This window comes from Bombina bombina, chromosome 11 (genome assembly GCF_027579735.1).
Source record: "Bombina bombina isolate aBomBom1 chromosome 11, aBomBom1.pri, whole genome shotgun sequence".
NCBI lineage: Eukaryota > Metazoa > Chordata > Amphibia > Anura > Bombinatoridae > Bombina > Bombina bombina.
This window is the reverse complement of record NC_069509.1, coordinates 33,293,728-33,305,544: the sequence shown is the minus strand read 5'-3', so window position 1 is coordinate 33,305,544 and position 11,817 is coordinate 33,293,728. Positions and strand designations below refer to the sequence as shown.

Here is an 11,817-nt window from a genome sequence, read left to right as displayed (position 1 = left end):
TATTCTCTCTCTCTCTCTCTCTCTCTCTCTCTCTCTCTCTCTCTCTCTCTCTCTCTCTCTCTCTCTCTCTCTCTCTATACTGTATGTATATGTATGTAAATATATCCCTCTATCTCTATATTCTCTCTCTCTATACTGTATGTATATGTATGTAAATATATATATCCCTCTATCTCTATATTCTCTCTCTCTATACTGTATGTATATGTATGTAAATATATCCCTCTATCTCTATATTCTCTCTCTCTCTCTCTCTCTCTCTATACTGTATGTATATGTATGTAAATATATATATCCCTCTATCTCTATATTCTCTCTCTCTCTCTATACTGTATGTATATGTATGTAAATATATATATCCCTCTATCTCTCTCTCTCTATACTGTATGTATATAAATAAATATATCCCTCTATCTCTATATTCTCTCTCTCTCTCTCTCTATACTGTATGTATATGTATGTAAATATATATATCCCTCTATCTCTATATTCTCTCTCTCAATACTGTATGTATATGTATGTAAATATATATATATATCGCTCTATCTCTATATTCTCTCTCTCTCTCTATACTGTATGTAAATATATATATATATCCATCTATCTCTATATTCTCTCTCTCTATACTGTATGTATATGTATGTCTATATATATCCCTCTATCTCTATATTCTCTCTCTCTCTCTCTCTATACTGTATGTATATGTATGTAAATATATATATCCCTCTATCTCTATATTCTCTCTCTCTATATATATATATACTGTATGTATATGTATGTAAATATATATATATCCCTCTATCTCTATATTCTCTCTCTCTCTCTCTCTCTCTATACTGTATGTATATTTATGTAAATATATATATCCCTCTATCTCTATATTCTCTCTCTCTATACTGTATGTATATGTATGTAAATATATATATCCCTCTATCTCTATATTCTCTCTCTCTATACTGTATGTATATGTATGTAAATATATATATCCCTCTATCTCTATATTCTCTCTCTCTATACTGTATGTATATGTATGTAAATATATATATCCCTCTATCTCTATATTCTCTCTCTATACTGTATGTATATGTATGTAAATATATATATATCCCTCTATCTCTATATTCTCTCTCTCTATACTGTATGTATATGTATGTAAATATATCCCTCTATCTCTATATTCTCTCTCTCAGTCTCTCTCTCTCTCTCTCTCTCTCTCTCTCTCTCTATACTGTATGTATATGTATGTAAATATATATATATATATATATATATCCCTCTATCTCTATATTCTCTCTCTCTATACTGTATGTATATGTATGTAAATATATCCCTCTATCTCTATATTCTCTCTCTCAGTCTCTCTCTCTCTGTCTCTCTCTATACTGTATGTAAATATATATATATATATATATATATATATATATATATATATATATATATATATATATATATATATATCCCTCTATCTCTATATTCTCTCTCTCTATACTGTATGTATATGTATGTAAATATATATATATCCCTCTATCTCTATATTCTCTCTCTCAGTCTCTCTCTCTCTCTCAATACTGTATGTATATGTATGTAAATAAATATATATCCCTCTATCTCTATATTCTCTCTCTCTATACTGTATGTATATGTATGTAAATATATCCCTCTATCTCTATATTCTCTCTCTCAGTCTCTCTCTCTCTCTCTATACTGTATGTATATGTATGTAAATATATATATATATATATATATATATATATCCCTCTATCTCTATATTCTCTCTCTCTATACTGTATGTATATGTATGTAAATATATATATATATATATATATATATATCCCTCTATCTCTATATTCTCTCTCTCTATACTGTATGTATATGTATGTAAATATATCCCTCTATCTCTATATTCTCTCTCTCAGTCTCTCTCTATACTGTATGTATATGTATGTAAATAAATATATATCCCTCTATCTCTATATTCTCTCTCTATATACTGTATGTATATGTATGTAAATATATCCCTCTATCTCTATATTCTCTCTCTCAGTCTCTCTCTCTCTCTCTCTCTCTCTATACTGTATGTATATGTATGTAAATATATATATATATATCCCTCTATCTCTATATTCTCTCTCTCTATACTGTATGTATATGTATGTAAATATATCCCTCTATCTCTATATTCTCTCTCTCAGTCTCTCTCTCTCTCTCTCTATACTGTATGTATATGTATGTAAATATATATATATATATATATCCCTCTATCTCTATATTCTCTCTCTCTATACTGTATGTATATGTACGTAAATATATCCCTCTATCTCTATATTCTCTCTCTCAGTCTCTCTCTCTCTCTCTCTCTCTCTCTCTCTCTATACTGTATGTATATGTATGTAAATAAATATATATCCCTATATCTCTATATTCTCTCTCTCTATACTGTATGTATATGTATGTAAATATATCCCTCTATCTCTATATTCTCTCTCTCAGTCTCTCTCTCTCTCTCTCTCTATACTGTATGTATATGTATGTAAATATATATATCCCTCTATCTCTATTTTCTCTCTCTCTCTATACTGTATGTATATGTATGTATATATATATATATATATATATATATATATATATATATATATATATATATATATATACATTATCTCTCTCTCTATACTGTATGTATATGTATGTATTTATGTATGTATATATATATATATATATATACATATATATATATATATATATATCCCTCTATCTCTATATTCTCTCTCTCTATACTGTATGTATATGTATGTATGTATATATATATATATATATCCCTCTATCTCTATATTCTCTCTCTATATATATATACTGTATGTATATGTATGTAAATATATATATCCCTCTATCTCTTTTCTCTCTCTCTCTCTCTCTCTCTCTCTCTCTCTCTCTCTCTATACTGTATGTATATGTATGTAAATATATATATATATATATATATCTACATTATCTCTTTCTCTATACTGTATGTATATGTATGTATGTATGTATATATATATATCCCTCTATCTCTATATTCTCTCTCTATCTCTATACTGTATGTATATGTATGTAAATATATATATCCCTCTATCTCTTTTTTCTCTCTCTCTATATATATATATATATACTGTATGTATATGTATGTAAATATATATATATATATATATATATATCTACATTATCTCTCTCTCTATACTGTATGTATATGTATGTATGTATGTATATATATATATATATAATAGTTCTAAGAGATCCGCACTCACTCAAATAAGCAGCAGCTGCCCGGGGTGCATCTAAAGTGAACATGAAATGCAAAAAAGAGACGCACTCGCCGGGTCTTAATCCAAAGTGTGTTTAATACACCAAATGACGTTTCGGGGTGACTAGCCCCGTCCTCAGACCATTACAAATATATGCATAAACAGCAAACATTTAAAGCCTTACCCTCCACCAAGATTCTATACCGGAAGTGACCATGGCGTTCCTCATGCGCCACTGCGCATGTTCGTAGGTGGTCATAGCAACCGGTAAACTATACTCACTGACTGACACTGGACTCAGGAACATACGGAACCGCCCATCTGCACTCACGGTGCCAAAGGTAGCCGTATGTGCCAGAACTGGTTACAATTCAGATACATTATCTGTAAAACAAGGAGCAACATATTAAATGCAATGTAGAGGCCCATCAAATACAATTTTATAATGTACATAGTATCCAATGTGATTGAGACCTAACCCTAATAAAAGTTATAATCGGCTACAATATTAGGCTGTAATATGCTACATAATTAATTGATGTATTCTATCCTAAGTGTATAACCTTGAATGGCAACTTAACCTAAAGATCAATTAAAAATGAATTAAAAATGAGGGACAAAAAATCATAAGAAACAGTGCCAATCTAAATTTACATTCAACCCATTTGGCGTTAGCGTATTGAGGGTATAAATCCATCTGGATTCTTTTTGTAGCAGTAGTTTGGCCCTGTCCCCCCCTCTATTTGGTCTCGGGACATGATCTATTATCACATAACGTAAATTGGATACCGTATGGCCAGCCATCGCAAAGTGCCTAGCAACCGGCTGATCAGACTGACCTTTCTCAATTGCCGATCTGATCGCTGTGCGATGGTTGGCCATGCGTGTCCGCAGGTCATCAATGGTCTTGCCTACGTAATATAGACCACATGGACAATGGATTAAGTAAACAACATATTCAGTGGTGCATGTGACCCGGTGCCTGATGGAGAATTTCTTATTTGTGTGTGGGTGTACAAAAAACTTTGTGGCACTAAGGCCATTACATGTAGTACAACCCAAACATTTGAAACAACCCGGTTTTGGCTGATTCAACCATGTTTGTTTCTTGTAGCAGTCAATGGGATCCACTTTGACCAGAGTGTCACGTATGGATCTAGATCTTTTGTAACAGACTCTCGGTGGTCCTATGTTGGTGAATGGTAAAGTATGATCCGACTGCACAATGTCCCAGTCCTTTCTTTAGTACAGCTGAAAGATTCTGTTTATCCACTGTATATGTTGTTACATATGTCATCCGTTCGGTGTCTGCTGTTCTGATGTTTGCCTGTAGCGCTTCCTCTTGCGATAAATCCCAGAATTTTTGCAGGCATTTATTTAAATGCTGTTCACTATATCCCCGTTGGAGAAATCTTTTCTTCATTTCCAACAGTTGTTGTTTTGTATATACAGGGTCGCTGTTGTTTCTAACGACTCTTTTGAACTGAGAAACCGGCAGGGCCTTCTTCAGTGCCGGGGGGTGACAGCTAGTTGCCTGGAGTAAGAGTTTCTGTCTGTGGGTTTCCGGAAGAGTGTAGTTGACAATTGATTGTGATTCTTGTATATACGTAGATCAAGAAAATCTACCGTTGTATCACTGTATTGCATCTTGAATTGTAAATTCGGGCGTATGCCATTTAATTTGTTAAACCATAATTGAAGATCGTCTACCGTGCCATCCCAGATCAAAAAAAGGTCGTCTATGTAGCGACGAAACACCCTAATATTGGGGTGGAAAAACAGGTCAGTCTGGTACTGTTCAAACTCTGCCATGTATAAGTTGGCAAATGATGGGGCCACACTGGACCCCATCGCTGTACCCAAAAGCTGTAGGTAGAACAGGTTCTCGAAGCGGAAATAGTTCATAGTGAGGCAATGTTGTAACATCTCCATAATCCACTCCGAGTTAGGACCTATATAAGGGTATCTTCTCAGATGGTTACGAATTGCTGTATGTAAATATATCCCTCTATCTCTATATTCTCTCTCTCAGTCTCTCTCTCTCTCTCTCTCTCTCTCTCTCTCTATACTGTATGTATATGTATGTAAATATATATATATATATATATATCCCTCTATCTCTATATTCTCTCTCTCTATACTGTATGTATATGTATGTAAATATATCCCTCTATCTCTATATTCTCTCTCTCAGTCTCTCTCTCTCTGTCTCTCTCTATACTGTATGTAAATATATATATATATATATATATATATATATATATATATATATATATATATATATATATATATATATCCCTCTATCTCTATACTCTCTCTCTCTATACTGTATGTATATGTATGTAAATATATATATATCCCTCTATCTCTATATTCTCTCTCTCAGTCTCTCTCTCTCTCTCAATACTGTATGTATATGTATGTAAATAAATATATATCCCTCTATCTCTATATTCTCTCTCTCTATACTGTATGTATATGTATGTAAATATATCCCTCTATCTCTATATTCTCTCTCTCAGTCTCTCTCTCTCTCTCTATACTGTATGTATATGTATGTAAATATATATATATATATATATATATATATATCCCTCTATCTCTATATTCTCTCTCTCTATACTGTATGTATATGTATGTAAATATATATATATATATATATATATATATATCCCTCTATCTCTATATTCTCTCTCTCTATACTGTATGTATATGTATGTAAATATATCCCTCTATCTCTATATTCTCTCTCTCAGTCTCTCTCTATACTGTATGTATATGTATGTAAATAAATATATATCCCTCTATCTCTATATTCTCTCTCTATATACTGTATGTATATGTATGTAAATATATCCCTCTATCTCTATATTCTCTCTCTCAGTCTCTCTCTCTCTCTCTCTCTCTCTATACTGTATGTATATGTATGTAAATATATATATATATATCCCTCTATCTCTATATTCTCTCTCTCTATACTGTATGTATATGTATGTAAATATATCCCTCTATCTCTATATTCTCTCTCTCAGTCTCTCTCTCTCTCTCTCTATACTGTATGTATATGTATGTAAATATATATATATATATATATCCCTCTATCTCTATATTCTCTCTCTCTATACTGTATGTATATGTACGTAAATATATCCCTCTATCTCTATATTCTCTCTCTCAGTCTCTCTCTCTCTCTCTCTCTCTCTCTCTCTCTATACTGTATGTATATGTATGTAAATAAATATATATCCCTATATCTCTATATTCTCTCTCTCTATACTGTATGTATATGTATGTAAATATATCCCTCTATCTCTATATTCTCTCTCTCAGTCTCTCTCTCTCTCTCTCTCTATACTGTATGTATATGTATGTAAATATATATATCCCTCTATCTCTATATTCTCTCTCTCTCTATACTGTATGTATATGTATGTATATATATATATATATATATATATATATATATATATATATATATATATATATACATTATCTCTCTCTCTATACTGTATGTATATGTATGTATTTATGTATGTATATATATATATATATATATACATATATATATATATATATATCCCTCTATCTCTATATTCTCTCTCTCTATACTGTATGTATATGTATGTATGTATATATATATATATATATCCCTCTATCTCTATATTCTCTCTCTATATATATATACTGTATGTATATGTATGTAAATATATATATCCCTCTATCTCTTTTCTCTCTCTCTCTCTCTCTCTCTCTCTCTCTCTCTCTCTATACTGTATGTATATGTATGTAAATATATATATATATATATATATATCTACATTATCTCTTTCTCTATACTGTATGTATATGTATGTATGTATGTATATATATATATCCCTCTATCTCTATATTCTCTCTCTATCTCTATACTGTATGTATATGTATGTAAATATATATATCCCTCTATCTCTTTTTTCTCTCTCTCTATATATATATATATATACTGTATGTATATGTATGTAAATATATATATATATATATATATATATATATCTACATTATCTCTCTCTCTATACTGTATGTATATGTATGTATGTATGTATATATATATATATATAATAGTTCTAAGAGATCCGCACTCACTCAAATAAGCAGCAGCTGCCCGGGGTGCATCTAAAGTGAACATGAAATGCAAAAAAGAGACGCACTCGCCGGGTCTTAATCCAAAGTGTGTTTAATACACCAAATGACGTTTCGGGGTGACTAGCCCCGTCCTCAGACCATTACAAATATATGCATAAACAGCAAACATTTAAAGCCTTACCCTCCACCAAGATTCTATACCGGAAGTGACCATGGCGTTCCTCATGCGCCACTGCGCATGTTCGTAGGTGGTCATAGCAACCGGTAAACTATACTCACTGACTGACACTGGACTCAGGAACATACGGAACCGCCCATCTGCACTCACGGTGCCAAAGGTAGCCGTATGTGCCAGAACTGGTTACAATTCAGATACATTATCTGTAAAACAAGGAGCAACATATTAAATGCAATGTAGAGGCCCATCAAATACAATTTTATAATGTACATAGTATCCAATGTGATTGAGACCTAACCCTAATAAAAGTTATAATCGGCTACAATATTAGGCTGTAATATGCTACATAATTAATTGATGTATTCTATCCTAAGTGTATAACCTTGAATGGCAACTTAACCTAAAGATCAATTAAAAATGAATTAAAAATGAGGGACAAAAAATCATAAGAAACAGTGCCAATCTAAATTTACATTCAACCCATTTGGCGTTAGCGTATTGAGGGTATAAATCCATCTGGATTCTTTTTGTAGCAGTAGTTTGGCCCTGTCCCCCCCTCTATTTGGTCTCGGGACATGATCTATTATCACATAACGTAAATTGGATACCGTATGGCCAGCCATCGCAAAGTGCCTAGCAACCGGCTGATCAGACTGACCTTTCTCAATTGCCGATCTGATCGCTGTGCGATGGTTGGCCATGCGTGTCCGCAGGTCATCAATGGTCTTGCCTACGTAATATAGACCACATGGACAATGGATTAAGTAAACAACATATTCAGTGGTGCATGTGACCCGGTGCCTGATGGAGAATTTCTTATTTGTGTGTGGGTGTACAAAAAACTTTGTGGCACTAAGGCCATTACATGTAGTACAACCCAAACATTTGAAACAACCCGGTTTTGGCTGATTCAACCATGTTTGTTTCTTGTAGCAGTCAATGGGATCCACTTTGACCAGAGTGTCACGTATGGATCTAGATCTTTTGTAACAGACTCTCGGTGGTCCTATGTTGGTGAATGGTAAAGTATGATCCGACTGCACAATGTCCCAGTCTTTCTTTAGTACAGCTGAAAGATTCTGTTTATCCACTGTATATGTTGTTACATATGTCATCCGTTCGGTGTCTGCTGTTCTGATGTTTGCCTGTAGCGCTTCCTCTTGCGATAAATCCCAGAATTTTTGCAGGCATTTATTTAAATGCTGTTCACTATATCCCCGTTGGAGAAATCTTTTCTTCATTTCCAACAGTTGTTGTTTTGTATATACAGGGTCGCTGTTGTTTCTAACGACTCTTTTGAACTGAGAAACCGGCAGGGCCTTCTTCAGTGCCGGGGGGTGACAGCTAGTTGCCTGGAGTAAAGAGTTTCTGTCTGTGGGTTTCCGGAAGAGTGTAGTTGACAATTGATTGTGATTCTTGTATATACGTAGATCAAGAAAATCTACCGTTGTATCACTGTATTGCATCTTGAATTGTAAATTCGGGCGTATGCCATTTAATTTGTTAAACCATAATTGAAGATCGTCTACCGTGCCATCCCAGATCAAAAAAAGGTCGTCTATGTAGCGACGAAACACCCTAATATTGGGGTGGAAAAACAGGTCAGTCTGGTACTGTTCAAACTCTGCCATGTATAAGTTGGCAAATGATGGGGCCACACTGGACCCCATCGCTGTACCCAAAAGCTGTAGGTAGAACAGGTTCTCGAAGCGGAAATAGTTCATAGTGAGGCAATGTTGTAACATCTCCATAATCCACTCCGAGTTAGGACCTATATAAGGGTATCTTCTCAGATGGTTACGAATTGCTTCCATCCCCTGGGTGTGTGGGATAATGGTGTATAGACTCACCACGTCAAGGGTGACCAACAGCTCCGTTCCTTTAAGGTGATGGTATTGTCTGAGTTCTTTAATCAGGGACATCGAGTCCAACAAAAAAGAGGGCATATTGCAGACCATAGGTTGGAAAAGAGAATCCAAATATGTGGCAATGGGCTGAAGCAGTGAGCCAATAGCAGAAACTATTGGTCTCCCAGGAGGTTGTGTGAGATGTTTATGCACTTTGGGTAGCGTATAAAAAACAGGTACCCGTGGAAACTGTACAGTTAAAAATCTGAATAGCTGTTCATCTATAAGTTTGTTCGATAGTGCATTAAGTAAAGATGCGTCAATTTGTTTCTTGAACGACCACACTGGATCTCCTGGTAGTTGTTTATATGTGTTATCATCACTCAGCTGTGCCAATGCTTCATTGCGATAGTATACGTAATCCAAGATTACCACTGCACCGCCCTTGTCGGCTTCACGGAATATTAAATCAGTGTTGTCCTTTAGTTTTTTCAGTGCTTCTCTCTCTTTTCGTGAGAGGTTGTTACGATGTTTTCCAAAATTTGCTTGGAGGTCTTTTGTTGCTCCATCAGCTAGCAATCTGCTGTAGGTCTTGATGCTTGCATTAGTGCTGTTAGGGTCATATTTCCCTTTAGTTCGAAATCTTGGTATTTCTGTTTGATTACCTCCAAAATGTTCGCGTAATCGTAAATTTCTTTCAAACTTTTGTTTGTCCAAAAAAGAGGTGAATGGATCGTCATATTCAGTGGGTATAAAGGAAAAACCTTTATTAAGTATCCCTAGTTCAACAGGATTTAGGCAATATGAGCTGAGATTGATCACGATATTTTCTGTCAGAATCTCCTGGGTCTGGGTGGTCTTCCTCTTGCGCCCGCCCCTCCGGCTATGCGGCCTGTGCCCCTGAAGTTTTTTGAACGGGTAGTTACCCCCTGGGAGCTGGTACTAGGCTCTGTTTGTATAGTAGGAGCCCCATCTGATTCTGAGCTGTTTCCTGAGGAATCTACAGTGGTTAAGTTTCTTGGTTTACGGTACCGAGGTCTGTGTGTATTGGAGGTAGTTAGTATTCTCCTTTCCTCCTGGCTCAGAAGCCAACGATAAACTCTTTTTTCTTTGTAGTCTGCCATCACTACATCCCATTTTCTATTTTTAAATGTTGTCAATTCTGATTGGTATTGTGCCACTTGTTGTTCCAATTTATCCAGCCAATTGTGCTCAGTGTCGGCTTCTAATGTTGGCTTATGTAGTTCCTCAAACTTGTCAATCTCCAGTTTTACTGCCTGCATGAGTGTCCTTACTTCCTCGATCACCAATAGCATAAGGTCTAAGGAGCACTTGTTTAAGATGCTGCACCATTTGACACAAAAGGCAGCGTTGTTCCGTCCAATTGTTGGTACACTCTTCACTCTAAAACCTCTGGGGATATACATCTTTCTATGGTATTCCGAAAGGAAGCTCCCGTGTAGTGCAAGGTCAGTACTCCTCTTTTTTAACTTCAACCATTTAGCAAATAAGTAATCAGGTGGTTCTCTTGTGTCCCTTGTTGGAAAAGCGTCAAACCTGATGCGATCAGCATCCTCCTGTGTGAAATTGAACACAGTCGCCCCCTGTATTTCATGTTCTAAATCTTCATCTGTGGTTTGCTCCAAATTGGTAGTCATGTCAGTCTATTAAGTGGAATAGTATATAATCACAAATCATGCTCGATATCAGTGAATCCCCAAAACAGTGCCAAACTGCAAGGAAGGAGGCCGTCAAAAATTCTTTAGGGTGCCGGAACCAAATAAATAATATGCAATAGTTCTAAGAGATCCGCACTCACTCAAATAAGCAGCAGCTGCCCGGGGTGCATCTAAAGTGAACATGAAATGAAAATGAAAACCACCCAGACCCAGGAGATTCTGACAGAAAATATCGTGATCAATCTCAGCTCATATTGCCTAAATCCTGTTGAACTAGGGATACTTAATAAAGGTTTTTCCTTTATACCCACTGAATATGACGATCCATTCACCTCTTTTTTGGACAAACAAAAGTTTGAAAGAAATTTACGATTACGCGAACATTTTGGAGGTAATCAAACAGAAATACCAAGATTTCGAACTAAAGGGAAATATGACCCTAACAGCACTAATGCAAGCATCAAGACCTACAGCAGATTGCTAGCTGATGGAGCAACAAAAGACCTCCAAGCAAATTTTGGAAAACATCGTAACAACCTCTCACGAAAAGAGAGAGAAGCACTGAAAAAACTAAAGGACAACACTGATTTAATATTCCGTGAAGCCGACAAGGGCGGTGCAGTGGTAATCTTGGATTACGTATACTATCGCAATGAAGCATTGGCACAGCTGAGTGATGATAACACATATAAACAACTACCAGGAGATCC

The 11,817-nt window shown here is 34.9% G+C and overlaps 1 protein-coding gene across 1 annotated transcript in view; it reads right to left on the bottom strand.

The window, feature by feature from the left end:
* SEZ6L2 (seizure related 6 homolog like 2) overlaps positions 1–11,086 on the bottom strand; it is a 165,414-nt gene extending 154,328 nt beyond the window's left edge. Inside the window, exons 1-5 of the mRNA XM_053694166.1 lie at positions 10,372–11,086; positions 9,260–10,207; positions 8,477–9,205; positions 8,240–8,311; positions 4,121–4,192 (exon numbers count right to left, since the gene is read on the bottom strand). Coding sequence (XP_053550141.1) covers positions 4,121–4,192; positions 8,240–8,311; positions 8,477–9,205; positions 9,260–10,207; positions 10,372–11,086 — 2,536 coding nt within the window. The remainder of the gene's footprint in view (positions 1–4,120; positions 4,193–8,239; positions 8,312–8,476; positions 9,206–9,259; positions 10,208–10,371) is intronic.
* Positions 11,087–11,817: the final 731 nt, after the last annotated feature.